Genomic DNA, 15,962 nt, shown 5'->3' with positions numbered 1-15,962 from the left:
ATATAAACTAAACAAAAATAAATGGAGCACTTTTTTCCCTGAGTCAAGATAGGCCAGTCTCAGCATTCTGCCCTAAGATACTCAGAAGATTATCAGGTTCTTGAGTATATGAATATGTATTGCTATCTTGTTTAAGGCTAAGCCCAATACTATTATAAAAGATACAATGAAACAACCAACTTCTCTACAAAAGGAAAAAAGACAAAAATTTGTTTAAAAATATTAATCATCTGAAAGTTCTCTTACCTTGCATATCTGAGAGGCATACAACAAAAGCTTCTTGTGATCCAGTCTCTCTTTGTGTTTCTGCAGATAATCTCGTAAACTTCCATGTGGCAAATATTCCATAATTAGTCTCAGATTTCTACGACCTTTTACAACACAAAAACATACAAATAACTTTATTTGTTTCTTCCCGAAAGTTTTGAAATATAAATATTTACAAATACCTATGAATAACTGTGATAGATTATAGTGTTACTACCCCAAAAAGTCAATTTATTCGGTATACATAGTGCATTACTATGCAATTATTCATATATTAGTTAACTGCATATATTAAGGAAGTACCATTTATTTAAACATGACAAAAATGTGGAGATCCTTGATACCTGAAGCATTATTAATTCAGATCATCTCACCAATACTTTAGCTGCTATTGCCAAAGCAAAACAAAAATGCTACATGTGTCTCTGTGTTTACATAATCCCTCCTCATTGTTAAGGTGAAACTCAGAATGGCAATGGATATCAATGGGTCTGTAATTTTACCATCTTTAAAAACTTAAGTCTGATTATGAAGACAAGATTTTTCTTTTTAAAGACAGACAATTGGTAAAACCATGCTTTTACTCATCAACTTTAACAGGGTCAACAATTTACTCGAACATATCAGTTTCTGAAACATTTTCCTGTCAAGTCTCTTATCATACAGACAGTACAAGAAGTGGTAATATCCACCCTTGAGATATTATACTGAGCAAAAACCAATAACAGTTACAAAATGGGTACATTTTCCTACTTAACCCCGAAAGCTTTTCCAGGAAGACTTCTTTGTACTTTAAGATAAAGACACTGGGAAACTACTCAAAATGTTACTTCCCTTAAGTCAATCAAATTATGCAATGAGCCGACAGAATAAAATCAAGTCCATCTTGTACTGTGAAGTAGTGCATGATGGAGATTACTTTTTTTGATTTGTACTCTTAAAGTTCAGATAAAGTTAGGACAAGTCAGTGACTTTCATAAACACTTCTCTCTGTTTCTCAGTGTACATCCTTAAGTGTATATATGAAGGTGTACTCAATATAGCACATACCAGCACTGTAGCATACTCCTTTGTATTTAACAATGTTATCATGCTGCAGAGATTTCAGGATTTCAATTTCCCTTTCAAAGTCTCTAAGGTGCTCTTCTGTGCTATGTTGCAGCTTTTTCACAGCCACCACCTCTCCAGTATTATCCTGTAGGGGGTCATACCTGCACATCTCAACACTGCCAAAATTTCCCTAAATCACAAACAGAAATACTTGAATTAAAAACAAGCCCACACCACTTTTTCCTATCTAAATGCTTTTACATATTACCTTAATGCTAACTGTATTAGCATTAATGTGAACAGACTTATTTAAGTGAAAAGCCATAAAACTTCCCAGAGAGATAGAGAGAGGGCAGATCATAGGAAATAGTTCCGCAAGAGTAAGGAACACATTCACTGAAAGGAAGCAAAATGGCACTGGAGCAAAGGAGGGCAAGGAGAGGGGATGACGTCCCTTCATGTTCGCCCCCATCTCCACAAATTTCCTTCCACTTCAGAACTGCCAGATGGAATATGCCTTTTTTCCTGCATTTGCAAAATATGCTATATTTAGGCTGCTCCTAGCTCCTAGTTCTCCTCTATTTTTGGGGGCTTTTCTCCCCTATTTGTTTCTTTATTCTGTCTTCTTCCCTTCCTCCATTTTCTTTATCTTCCTTTTTGTCATTCTTACCTATCGTTTTGTTCCTCTCCCTCATAAACTATCCTATATTTCAGCTGCTCTGCTTTTAGGCTTATTTTCACTCCTACTTGGAGTAGTGAACTATTCCATAAAAATGACATTTAGGTAAAGTTTTGTCAACTGCACCAGGTCATCTGTCTAGGTGTGTTATGTACAGCCTGGCTGCAGAGACTTGCAAAATTTTTCACCAAATGCTGGTTTCTACAGCCTAAAATGTTCAAGGCCTACCAAATAGAGACATTCTTGATTTCATGGACTGCATATTTATACTTCCTGGAATATCCATGTACAAAAAAAGCCCCACTAGCACAATTTTAAATAAACATCAAGTGCAAAGAATAAAAACAGATTATGTCAGATAGCACTGTGCATTATTTTATCACACAAAAAATTTTAGCCATTCAGTGTCACTGGATTCACTGTAAAGATCAGTTATCACTATTCTGTCATTAGACTGATAAAAAAAAGATCTGAAAGGAAATGCATGTAATGCCCAGATATAACTGAAATTGTTAATTTCTGTAACAGAAGTGTTCAGTGTAAATAGTGTATAAGGGGTGATCAGAAGATTACTGAAAATGATAGTTCTTTCCTGGCAATTAGAGAATTTCAAAACATCCTACCTTGCCAAGTTGCTGCAAAAACTTAAGATGTCTTTCTTCAAATTGTGTTGGGTCCCGATCTTCAAATGCCCCAGAAAATCCAAGAGTACCAATTCTCATATTTGGCAACATATCGCTTTCTGTCAATAGCTCATAATCTGAGGGGGAATAGGAGGAGGGAGGGAATAGAGGAGAAAGGGAACAGGAGGCAAAGAGAGAGAAGCAAATGGGAGAATGAAGAAACTTATCACAATGCTGGCATGTTCTACCTCTGCTAGGCRTATCCTGAGCACAGTAGAATATTAACAACCCCCTTAATTTCAGTATAATTATTTTTGGCCATAAGAACAAGGAAGTATTACAAAATAGCCAAATGACTTGTCTTGACTCATACTGAGTCTTTCTTTAGTTTCCAAATATGCTTTTTTTGCTGGTCAATTCTACTTCAAATATAGCAACTATTGTGCAATGACTCCACTACTGCAAAGGGGAGAAATGCAAACTCCACAATGGCTTGTGATAACGGAGTGTGTCTTCCACTTAGAAAAAAGACAGACATCTCTCTATTTATTTTATGCACTGAGAGAAAGACGACAGTCACAAACATAACATACTTGGTTAGGAGACTCGAACTAAAACCTTTGGGATAGACATGAATCAAGCCAAGCTTTGAATGATAATGCTAACTTTTAATGAATTCTCTTTTAGCAACAAACTAAAAAGCAGTAACACAGTACACTTATTTACTAACTTACATTTATGGCAGTGGACTGTGGCTGGGTCAGTATATCAAAATGGTAGGCACCATATGAAAACAAACTGAGGGATCATGTTTATTTTTTATAGTGCATTCTTGTCCTATCACAGACTCACCTGGAGTGAACAAACTATTCAAGTCACGTATAATGGCTCTAAATGAAGGCCTGAAATCTGGCTCATAATCCATACAGTTGTTTATAAGGTTTGCTAGTTCTGTCCAGTTGGGGGCAGGAAGCTGGTGTCTGTCTTCATAAAACTGTAGTTTCTGGGATTAAAGAGACATTTTAGCATACAACTATGCAGAGTTGCAGTAGCCATAATGTTCTGACTAGAGCAGCCAAAAAGAAATACAGCTCTCAGCCTAGACTCGTTTTCTCACCAACGTGCACATTTGACCAATTTATGTCATGAGTCAAGGTTGGCAACTGGCATAATTTAATCAGCTCATAAATTCCTGGGCAGCTACTAGTGGAAGATAAGAAAAGAGAGAAAGATAATGAGCATAGATGGTATCTCCTTTGCAGGTAATTTAATAAAACCTAAATGGGATGGATCCAGCAGAAAAGTCTATCCACAGCCACCTGTGTGCTGGCTGAACTCTTCTAATTATAAAAACTTCATCCATATTATGAATGAATACAAGTTAGTGGAAGAGAGGAGGGCATCTTCTGAAACATCTAGATCTACCTAGACCTAGAAGCTATTCTAGGAGTTTATTGTTTTAAGAGCTGATCATGACACCAGAGAAATGAGATTGGGCTTTGTGAGGAGCAGCTGTCAGTCGCATTACAATAATAATACTACAAATCTTCTAGGAGATTTAGCAGGAGAATTAATCTCTTTGCTTCCAACTAAAGGGTAAAGATACAAGAAATATTTTTATGAAACATGGTATCCCCTTTGCCCCTAGTTGAGCCAAAATTAACGCTTCTAGTTTAGCTAAAATAGAACTTGTGTTGTCTGCACCACAAACTATTACAGTATTTACAATGCTCAATTTCAGTGTAACTAGAAAATTAATGCCAATTAAAAGTTATGTACATTTTTAGGAATATGTCATGTTTAGCTATATAGTGGTAACAGTTGCAACAAAACAACAGAAATGCAGACAAAATATACTGGCAAAGCTGTACTTTGTACCCATAAAAGTCAAAGCAAACAACATAAAACAAACCTCAAACCATTACTTCTGATCATTGTCTACCAGTAAAAGTATAGTTTTGCTGCAGTGGTCAGAGGCCACAGCACTTCACATGCTAATGAATATAGTTGTGACAGCAGATGTTTTAAGTTGGAAGTGTCCAAAGAACTGTTTTGACTGCAGATCCAGTAATACTTACTCTTGGAGAATCCAGTGCACTGAGAGGCTTGTCTCCTCCACTGCAGATTTCCCATAATGTAGTGCCAAAACTCCATTTGTCTGTGGCCAGGCTTAATTGTTTTGGGTTCTCAACACATTCAGGTGGAACCCATGGTATTCTCTCAAGAAGAACTGTGCAATCATGCAAACAAAATATCATGTTAAGATCAGTAATGACAACAGAAAGTTCTGTAACATGTTAGATTTACTTAAAAAGTTCTATAACATGTTTGATTTAGTAAAAATATTTTGATTATGCACAGATCTTTAATATTTTAATGCATTTTGAATACCTTTCCAAATTTCTGTTCTTGGCTAGAAAATGCTACAGAATATCTACCAAAATAGTATTTATAAATTAGAATATGGGACCATTAGTTTTGTTGTAAAATGTGACCAATGCTATAAAGCTGCCTTCACCTCATTTCCACATCACACTTTTCCTTTAACTTTAATACTTTCCCTGATGTTATCAAGTTTAGAAGCTACCACAAAGGAACTAGATGGTGAAAAGTCAAAAGTACTTTGTTAGTGGTTGATATATTGGACATTATATAATGGCAAAGTAATGTAACGGAGCAATAAAAATGAATTTCACCCTGACTGTGAAATCTTTTGCTATTGATTGTAGTAACAAGTTAAATATTATATCATACCTATTTAGATTTAGAGTATTTTAAAATCAGATCTTAGAAAGATTAATGGAGTCTTTTAATTTTAAAAGGGATCTTAAACAGCTTACTGGAAAATATGGTATGGCACTGCTTATAGCTTCTTAGATGCATTATTTCTTTCAGCATGTATAAACTCATCAAGTATACCGTATTTTCATTTTTCCAAAATTATTTAAAAGAGAAGACAAAGAGTAATATGGTCCCATCAATTTCATTAGCATATGAATGTTGCACACATTGAACACCTCTTTTAGTCTGAGTTAATTTTGCTGTTTATAAAAGCAACAGAACAGCCTCAACAGCAAAAACGATATCCCAGTATTTTTAGCATCATTAATGATTTCAGCTATTCATCGTGAGATGCACTAGAGATAATTTTGAACTGTCAGGCAGCATTTTCAAAAGTGCTTTTACTTTAAACTCTGAAGGCTTCTCCAAACTACAAAACACAACAGTTTAATCTTGACCAATAACAGGATAGTACTTTAGAGCATACTAATAGTACCACCAGTGAAAGAAAGCTATTTACAATGACAACAGCAGGAAAGAAATGCCATAGAATGGAGAATGTGCCTTTATTTACTGTAGCTATTTGATGATAAACAGGATATGCTCAAAATGGCTGACTAGGACTTCAGAGGTCATTTTAAAGCGAAAGAAGTGAGAAGGAACTTACTATAACAGAAGTATATCAGATGGTGATCAGAAAAAAAACAACTTATTTTAAAGCCAGAAGCATTAGACAAAAAAGATGATACAAAGACTTACTGTCTTTTGGCAAAACTGTAATACTGATGCCAGGATCACTAAGTTTTATGAAAGGAAGGCTTCCAGACCTCCTGTCTTCTTCTCTGATAAGCAAGATGTTTTTTGCACAGACATTCCCATGAACAAGGCCTTTATCCTCCTGATGAACAGAAATGCAGCTTTTACACACAGACAAAAACATCTTAAAACTGAAGAGGTATTTTGAAACCAATACTTCACAGCATGAAAGAAACATCAGTAAAGAAAATGATAAAAGACTAAGTTGATCAAATTGCATAGATATTTCAACAGTTCCTCTCACAGAGTTAGTGTTTCAAGAAGTTTTGATTCATGTTAACTATCTAAGTTTTGGGTTTAAAACTCTTTAATGAATGTCGTTAACTTGGGTGAATACTGATCTATTGCTCTGATCCATGTAAAATGAACATAAGAAGAGTCAAACTCTGTTAAAAGGAAGTTTCATCTAATCACATATCTTGTCTCAAATAACGGCCTTTACGCTAAATTAAATGGACAGAATAGAGAATATTGGGGCCTGAAGCACAAAAAGTACTAGCAGTTTGAATAGTAGAATATTTTTCCCTCCCAGCAGTTAGATACTACTTGGTTAGCTACCACTTCTTGGGAAAGCAAACAAACAAAGAAAAAGAATTTTTAGATCGAAAATGGGTTTTATTTCACAATAAACAAAGCACTGAAAGACAATGGAAAAATTCAAGTGCACTTTGTGTAAGGTACAATGGTCTGTCCTTGGGCTATCCACTAACCTTACCTCGTATATGCCCACCCTATTTTCAAATTCCCCACCCAAATTCAAGAAGAATAGTAAGGGACCAGTCATTCTAGATGCATAAGCCTGAAAATCTTGAATACAGCCCAAAACACTTGAAACCAGCCATTAACAGAACTGAAGAACAAACTACCTACCAGAAAATGCATGGCTAATGCCAGCTGTTTAGCTACTTCCAACTTCCACAAGATATTGATAGCATTTTTGTTCTTTTTCAAGTATGTGTCCAAGGATCCAAATTTTACATATTCCTGTACGAGGATATCTGATTTAAAATGTGAAAGAGTAACAATTAAAAACAACAATAATAAATGGAATTTCAGGGCAGATACAGTACTCTAGTAATACCCATCTCTTCGTGGTGCTTTTTTGTGGGCCATTTATAAATTCAAAGCTATATCACATCTGAATATTGTCACAAACATTCCATGTTCTTTACACTTCTTCAGTGTGTAAGAGTTTGCATAATTTCTTCAAAAACACAAAATCATTTCTAAACTAGATTTTTAATAGTSCTTCTTTTACAAAATAGGTTAATCCTTAACAAATCTACTTAACACCCTTCAACCCTCATGCCAAAAGTGCAATAAATGACTTCATGATAAGCACTGTAGTGTACAGCAATATCAATGTAATATGCAGAATAAGTCCATTTCCAGTCATTCACTTCTTAATTGCTTACAGTCTGTACTTTGATTGAAAAATAAGATGTTTTGCTGAAACAACAGACACTTTTCTTGAAAACGGGCTGGTAACAGCTTATCTTGTGTAGCACTAAAAAGTTTTACATGTTGATATGACATATGCCTCCATGCAGTCATCCAGTGAATAACAGAAGAAACAAGGTCCATTTCATAACACTGCACAGTTTCTACCAGCTTCAATACACAATTTCAAATTATATGACTGAATTCTTGCCTTCAGCTGCAAGACACTCAAATTGCAATACTTCTCATTCAAACTCTAAAGACACTGGAAATTACTGGAATTACTAACAGACATTTTTTCACAATTATGTGAAGCAATTTTCATCAAATCTGTATACAAACTGTCTAAACTTTAGAAAGTCGAACAGCCACTCTTCACATTTTTTGATAACCGCGACTTACAAAACTGTAGATTTAATAAACCTCCTTTGTCTTCAGAAATAAAATAGATTACAGTGGACAACTGTGCTCCAAAGAAGAATTAAGTAACTGTATCCATCCTCAGATAACTTAAAAATATATATATACTGTACCTATCTGGAATTTTTATATACAGTCCCTAGAACGTGTATGCTTGTGGTACCATGAATAAACTAGGAAAACCAACTTGTGGGCATATTTACAAAGAAACTGGTATGACAAGTTCTTGACCAAATATGGCTCCGTCTTTTCCAAACTCCTAATGGAAGCAACTCCTGATACAGAAAAAGTTCCCTCCAGCTACCATGGAAAAAAAAGGTTCAGATTCCCTCTATCTAAATGCAGGGCATGCCTTAACATAATATGCTTATACACAATTACTGTAAAATGATTCCTTTTGTGATGAAATGCTAATCATAGAAAATATGTCTTTTGTGCAAACTGGCACTTGTGCCAAAGAGTGCAAGAGGAGAAAAACTGTTGAAGCAAGCTCCAGCAGTGTATATTTGAAGACAGCATACATGGAAGAACAGATCAACTGTCCAAAATTAAAATTTCATTACAAGAGGTTATAAATGCACTCTACTTCTGAAGATAATGCAATAATTTTGCCTTTATTTATGTTTGCAAAGGTTTTGTTGAAATAATCAGGCATCATGTTTTCAGAACTGCATCTCTAAACCAAACTTCCCACAGCTACGTTTGTTCTCACAAAATCAGCACGTGCGTGGGTATGGGGTAGCAGTTAAGTGTTTCTGACCACAGCAAATGGTGATTTTCTTGGGTGGCCAACCACTTCTACTTTTAGTTGACCACAGTTAATAAAAATGTAGAGAGGGAAATTTTCTGGAGTATCAAAAGCTAGTTTCAGAAGCTTAGCAAAACTTCTTGTAAATCAGATTTTCAGATGGAACAGATATGACAGTGAATCATTTGTAAAACTTACACTCATATTTACACAAGTTCTCCTTTTTCTCTGTTATCATAATCATTTCAATTCAGTTTCAGACACCAAGACTTTTGCTATTGCAATGGGAATATGTATTAAGTGTCCAGCAGCTGTGGTGTTGATTTTTTTCTTCTCTTAGAACCAAGAGCAAACTCTTATTACAGCTGTATAAAATTAGTATACATAAATTACTTCTACTTACTTTCTTCTCCACAAACGCAGACTCCATAATTTAATACCAAATGCTTGTAAGAAAGCTGGCTCATCATACTTGCTGCCTCAAAGAAGGACTATGAGGAAGGAAAGAGAGAAAAAGTAGGAATGAAGACAAAATCCAAAAACATTAAATGATCTCTAACAAAATGTTCATTTTTAAAAGCACTTCAATTTGCATCTCATTGCAAAGATCCTGTGTAATACAAACTATATTGCTTATTTGTGGAAAAACTTTTTTTTTTTTTTTTTTTGAATTAACTGATAATGCATACTCCAGAGAAGTTAGCAATCTCTTTTCCTGCAGGCAGGTGCAACTCCACACTTCAAAGAGAATCTTTTCTTCCATGCCAACTAAGGAAAGTAGACAGTAGACAAACTCATGATACATTACTCAGTTTCAAATTTATTCATTTATACAAAATTATTAAGTTAAAGATAAGAAGTATTACATCACTCATCCAACACTGTAGACCTTACCCCACTTTGTCAGGAAAGTTTCAGATGCTTTTATTACTTTAGTTGCTCCTGATCCTTTTCAGTGGCCTTTCTAACTACATTTTTTGTATAGATTACTCCCCCACTAAAACAAAATTAAAATTAGGTAATTTTCCTCTAATTGATTGTATTTACATTTCTGTATTCTCGGGGTCAACAGATCTTCACCTAACTTTAGAATACAAGTACATTACTCACCTTATTAAAATTAAAAATTCAAGGTGTTCTTTAGTTTCTTTATTATTTTTGAAATGTCTGAAGTGTATGTCCTCATAGCTTGTAAATATTAGCTATCAGAAACGTCTTTTCCTTTTTTGCTAACGTTTTAGTACACTTTTTAAATAGTTGAAAAGTCCACTAAACAATAGATTGGTTCTCTTGGCTTGCTGCAAAGTCTTCTAGGTTACATAGGAATTTAATACAACTATATAATCAAAATAGATAATAAATAGCCATATAAAGTTGCATAATACATTAAAAATTACCATATCCTGTTAACATTTTTAAACTTAAATTTTCACATACTTAAGCTTAGGCTCAATTATGTTAACAGTGGTTTGGTTTCTGCAGAAGGGTCTTTCTGGTTTGCTCACAGCTTCACTCAAACACTGAAAGGCCTAATAGCGTATGAATGATTGTACATACAGCAAGCGTTTCTCATATATACACGCTTCTGATTTTTTATGACTTGATTTGAAATGTTTATTTCATTGGAGAATTAATATGATTACAAAAAAAGGCAGATAGGCAACAGAAAGTAATTGTTCAGAAATGTTGGTACTTCATCTGTATATAACAGACTTATTGGAAGAGAGGTCTGTGGTCAAAATGTCTCTCTTGTGCTGCCTGCATGGTCTCTCAGTGGGCAGCTCAGAACACCCTGAGAGATGGGGAAAAATAAAGTACATAAGTGTACTTTCCAGAGCCAGTCCCAAACCTATCCTCTCAGTATCATGAGGCCAAGAATAAACTCTGTTCTGAACAGTCCTCTACTRTATAACAAATACTCCAAGTTGTTCACTGTAAGAAAAATTAATGTTCTATATATGATGGACAAATATTATACAGCATCCAACAATCATACCAACCTCAGAGTAGTTTCTGTGAACTTTATCCAGCACCTTTAAAAGAACTTCAGTTTGATGGAGCTGGCCATAGTCTCCCACTTCTTTCCTTATACCTTTGAAAATCTTAGTAAATGTGCCCTGTCCAAGACTCTCTTCCTAAAAGACAGAAAAATCAGAAATCTCTGCCTGGTCTGGGAAAGATCTCAAACTTTCACCCTAAACAAGCACATGCAAAATTTCACCACTAACACACATCTTGAGTCAGACTGATAGGACTGGGAAGCAACTACACCAGAAAGTATAAATCTTTCCTTGACTTCTTGTGGATCTCAGGGAATAAACTACTGCAAGAGCTAGAGAGGAGGAAGCTACTATTACTGAGAGGTATTTAGACATCTGTAGGCATAGAGAAAACAATTGCTATTGCAGTCAAAAGAACATTTTTTATAAGAGGAAAAAAAAAGACTATCTGTATTATAGGAAAGTTTAAAAAAAATTTCCCTCTCACAAGTCTCACAAGTCTTTCTCACAAGGAAGGATTACAGCAAAATTTCTTACTTCAGATAAAAACTTAGTATATACTTAAAATACTCTTATAACTTAATATATATCAAACCAACCACTTGCAGTGGAAGATGCAACTAAAGGACTTACAAATATCAAATCCTCATTCCGGATTTTGTGAAAGACCATCTGGTTGACATTATTGTGTCTCTGTAGCGTAGGCGATGAAGGTACATCAGAAACACTATTGCTTCTGAAAACCAGGAGATTTGATTTATCTGGGAAGAAAAGAGAATGGGGAGAAGAAAAGAAAATAAAGCTGCAAAATATAAAACTATAACAATATTATTTCAATAGAATTATTAATAAGAAAAAAAGAGGATATCGTACGAAGACCAATTCATTCAAAAGGTCACACAATATTTCAAAGGTCTGTTAAACAAATTCAAAATCTTAATTCTTCTAATCAGCAAAAAGATTCAGGTTCACTCAGCTATTTTGTGTTTCTTAGTATGCCTGTTTTTGACAAGCACATTCTGAAAATACCCCAGCCTCCTTTCATATCTTAACTTTTGCTGTATTTCAAATAATGATCAGGAGTGGAAAAAAGGCATGTAAGTCATCTTCTTATTTTATATTATGAAATCTTTCTGACACAGACACTTGTACCTCTATGCCTCTCTAGAACTTGTAAGTATTTTTGTCCATGGCAGCACTTTAGTGATCCTCATTGCCTTATATTTACCAGAATAATTATTCTTTGAGTAATCTTGAAAAATGGCTCTCCAGGGCGTGGAGCAAAGCTGACAGATACACATTTGTAGGTAAATGTGTGCATGCATGTGTGATTATACTTATTCAGTACTTTATAATTCAGATGCATATATTATTGTTTGATTTCCATGGAAATAAGGTTTGCAATTATTCTCTGTAACATGCACATACATTTACTTGTCAATTCTCTTCTAAACTTTTGAATCCACTGGCTAACTTCAATCAAATTTGAAAGAGGTAAAGACATGTAGCAAATATTCTGTGCTCTTGAGTTTTTGTTTAAATACAGACTCAGAGATAAAGAGAGAGACTAATATTCACCGTAAGAAAAAGAGGGCAGACATTCATTACTAGAACGCATACGGGAGAAAGAGAGTATAAATATCTGAACTAGGGAAAATCTTTAACATAAATGCAAGTCTGGTGGGATTTCAGAAAATCCACTTCTCCAGCAGGCATTCTATTCCATGTATGCTTTTCAGTGTTAAATAAGGGTTAAAATCACATTCTAGCCTTGGCATAACTGAGCCAAGATGTCAAGCAACAATGAAACAAATTCACTGGAAACCTGGCATTGTTGGTTCCATTGCTTATGGAACTACCTAGTGGGAAGTGATATATTTAGCAGCTGTGTCCTTTTCAAGACACAGCAACACTTGGTTGAAGAAGAAATGCTACTGCACACAATCTGATGCTATTAAGAAACCAGTTTTACTTCTAATATAAAACTGTTACAGCTCCCACAATTCTTTCTGCAAGACCATCTCCTAACCAAGTAAAATCTGGCAGCCACTAGGACTGAAAACTATGATCAAGATGGTCAAATAGGTTAGTGCAAAAAACCAACCAACCAACAGCCCATACAAACATACATATCTACCTCCCTGAGAGTCATTTAATCTATTGATGCATTTTTAAATCCTCAAGCTAAAAGTTTGACACACATGTTTAGAAACAAGTTACCATCTCTTACCTTTTGGTTTTGGAGGACAGCATTTGATAAACTGGAAAATTATGCTGTCTGAACGGACAGTTTCTGTCTGGTAACAGGTCAACAGATCCTTAAGATTACCAAAACTTCTTTTGGTTCCACTAAGATTATATTCTCCATTCTCATTTTTTGTAATTAAGCAGTGCTTATAATCAGTGGCATTTTCACGCTGCAGATTTTTCATTAAAAGGAAATATTTACTATTTAGAAGATATTTACTATTTAAAAAACATTTTTTGAATACAGAGCACTCCACTTATTAAACAGAAAATCCTTCAGCAGTATGTTACCATAATTTGCTTTTTTGGTCTCACTATGCAATACGGATTGTAAGAAAATAAGATACTATTCCCATTAAAGGAATTAGTACGCTGACACTAAGAAAAACAAATGTTACCAAATCTCCAACCATGGAGACTTCAAAGCAGAGAATGGATCTAGTAATCTAGTAAACTAGTAATGAAAGTTGCTTCACCCTAAAAAAAAAACAATATTAAAATAAAATTTTGCTGGAAGTAATAACCCAAATGCTCAAACTGAATCCCTGTTAGAAATGGCATTGATGCAGGTTAAGCTCTTCTGACAGGCATTTGGAGATCTCAGCTGTTTCTATTTTTCTGTTGTCTACAGTTCTAAGCACCTTGTTTCTAAGCACAGATTCTCATTATGCACTGAATTTTTTTTATTATGAATCTTGAAAAGATCACACTGGCCTTTTCTAAACAAAAGGACCTCTTAACACTGCTTTCATGTGCCTTCATATTAACAATGTGCAAAATGTTCCAACAAACTTTGAATCTCAAAAGCCTTTTAATTGCTTGCCCAGAAATAATCAGAACAATAAGAAATTTGGCAATGTCAATTAATGGCAGGCTTAGCTTAGTCTGGATACTCAGACTTTTGAAACTCAGAGAATGATCTCTTAGTCTAAAAAAATCCCTTTCAAGTACGTTTTATTGACTGGACATAAATTTTAAATGAAACTGATCTCAAAATGGCCATTTGCTTCTTCATCCACACACCAACGTTTTTTATTGTTTTCAGAGATATGCATATGTCTGACAGTATTTAGCAGTATTTGCTAGCTTGCTGCAAAACGACAAGAAAACCCCCATATTACCTTCCCTACTTATGAACTCCCAAAGCAGCTCTGCTAATTTAAAAAAAAAAAAAAAAATCTGTTCATGGAACAAGACCATGTAATTATGTAACAGCAATACTGCACAGAGCAGAAGTAAATCTGACTCTTTAGCAGCATAAGAATTGCAGGCATTTCAAGTGTGGCTTCCATTGTAGGTAACATCATATGTCCAACAGATCTGTGCTGATATAATAGCTGCCATATAATCTGTCTGGCCCCGCACTGTTAGGGAAAAGAAAAAACAAACAAAAAGACTCCCAGAAACCCTCCCAAAACCAAGGAGGACCTGGAGAGACACTGACAGATCACCAACAGAGCTAACTGTATACCCAGTCTAACCAAGCCTCAGTCTGTTAAAAAAAAGAACAAACAACAACAAAAAACAAAACTAAAAAGCCATCACCACCAAAAAACTACGTCATCTCCGAGGACCATTTCAGCCTTCCCAGAACTCTCAAGCTCTCTCCCTGCCAATTCTCTTGGTCTCCAAGGTGTGTGGGGTATCTATCATTTGTGATTGCTGACCGTACAGAGACCATGAATATGCTTATCGCAGGATCAGGAAAGTTCACCAACCTGACACAAGTAACTATAGAATGAGATGAACATTCTGAAGAGAAAACTCAGAATAATTTGCTGTAACAGCTTCTGCTCACTATTATAACGCAACAAAGATTATGCAGATACTATCCAAGGCAGAATACCAACCTCTATGGCAAAGGTGAGGAAGTATTTTTTAAAATCTTTAGGACTGCAGCGAAGAACATAGAAGCCAGTCTGATTACCTGCTTTCTTCAGTTTACTGATAGCAAAGTCCATGCTATAACAAAAAGAAAAAATATTTAATACTGCATAATTTCAAAACCCAACAACATCAGAGATTGACTAACACACGCTATTATCAGATGTCTAATATGCTGATGATAAAGTTCTCGGTTCTTTAGAATTTCATTTAAGTCAATTTTTGGGTCCCTTTGTTTTACAATATTCAGAGTAGCTGCTTATACAGAGAGAAGCATATTAAAAATTTTTAATACTGAAAACACCACAATTACCCATTTCATGAGAAACCTTAAAGTCTAAAAGAAATATATTTCTCTAGGCTTAAGATATGACTTTCAACTTCCATCATGGAAGAAACTGCAATAAAGCTGCCTCAAACAAGCTAAAATTAGCAAAATGAGGGGGTGAAGGGAATGACCAGTTTAGCAAGGGAAAGGGCTAAAAAGAAAGAGGAGTCGAAATAAAATTTCTTCCATCATTTATTACTACAAAAACTAATTTTCCCTTAAATGTGTCTTTGCTAACTGACTATTTCAGTCTAGCTCCGGTAAGAAGGAATAGAATGGTCTGGAAAGATTTGGACCCATTGCACATCTTTCTCAGCAGCCCTAAATAAAAGTCAACATATGGTATTAGTCTGGGTCTGCCAGACGCAAGAAATGTAATAAAACTTGTATTGGTCTCCATCCTTCTCCTCCTTCATCTCTTCTGAGGATTGTAGCACCTGTCATCTTTCTGTCACTGGGAAATTTCCAGAAAGATCTACTGAGTAGGACAGTGCTAGTTTTATGCAAGATAGGGTGACTCTCTTGCATACATCAGGAAAGCCTCCAAGCTTTCTACAGGCTGAAGAAAATAGCCATTTTATTCTGCCTTATTAAAGCACTGCTAAACTCAGCATTTGTCCTTCTGCAAACAATAAACAATACTATATCAACTGTTAAAAATCAATACAGGTACCAAATT

At 35.0% G+C, this 15,962-nt stretch overlaps 1 protein-coding gene across 4 annotated transcripts in view; it reads right to left on the bottom strand.

The window, feature by feature from the left end:
- Positions 1-15,962, bottom strand: part of JAK2 (Janus kinase 2) — a 61,227-nt gene that overhangs the window by 12,910 nt on the left and 32,355 nt on the right. For all 4 annotated transcript variants that reach the window (XM_026083636.1, XM_026083635.1, XM_026083637.1 and 1 more), the window contains 12 exons: positions 14,922-15,033; positions 13,055-13,241; positions 11,458-11,585; positions 10,825-10,959; positions 9,228-9,315; positions 7,087-7,214; positions 6,160-6,298; positions 4,698-4,849; positions 3,472-3,622; positions 2,620-2,756; positions 1,318-1,507; positions 247-371 (listed from right to left, as the gene is read on the bottom strand). In XM_026083636.1, coding sequence (XP_025939421.1) covers positions 247-371; positions 1,318-1,507; positions 2,620-2,756; positions 3,472-3,622; positions 4,698-4,849; positions 6,160-6,298; positions 7,087-7,214; positions 9,228-9,315; positions 10,825-10,959; positions 11,458-11,585; positions 13,055-13,241; positions 14,922-15,033 — 1,672 coding nt within the window. The remainder of the gene's footprint in view (positions 1-246; positions 372-1,317; positions 1,508-2,619; positions 2,757-3,471; positions 3,623-4,697; positions 4,850-6,159; positions 6,299-7,086; positions 7,215-9,227; positions 9,316-10,824; positions 10,960-11,457; positions 11,586-13,054; positions 13,242-14,921; positions 15,034-15,962) is intronic.

The sequence above is a fragment of the Apteryx rowi genome, unplaced genomic scaffold, assembly GCF_003343035.1.
Source record: "Apteryx rowi isolate R43461 unplaced genomic scaffold, aptRow1 scaffold_61, whole genome shotgun sequence".
Taxonomy (NCBI): domain Eukaryota; kingdom Metazoa; phylum Chordata; class Aves; order Apterygiformes; family Apterygidae; genus Apteryx; species Apteryx rowi.
This window is presented reverse-complemented; position numbering and strand designations above follow the sequence as displayed.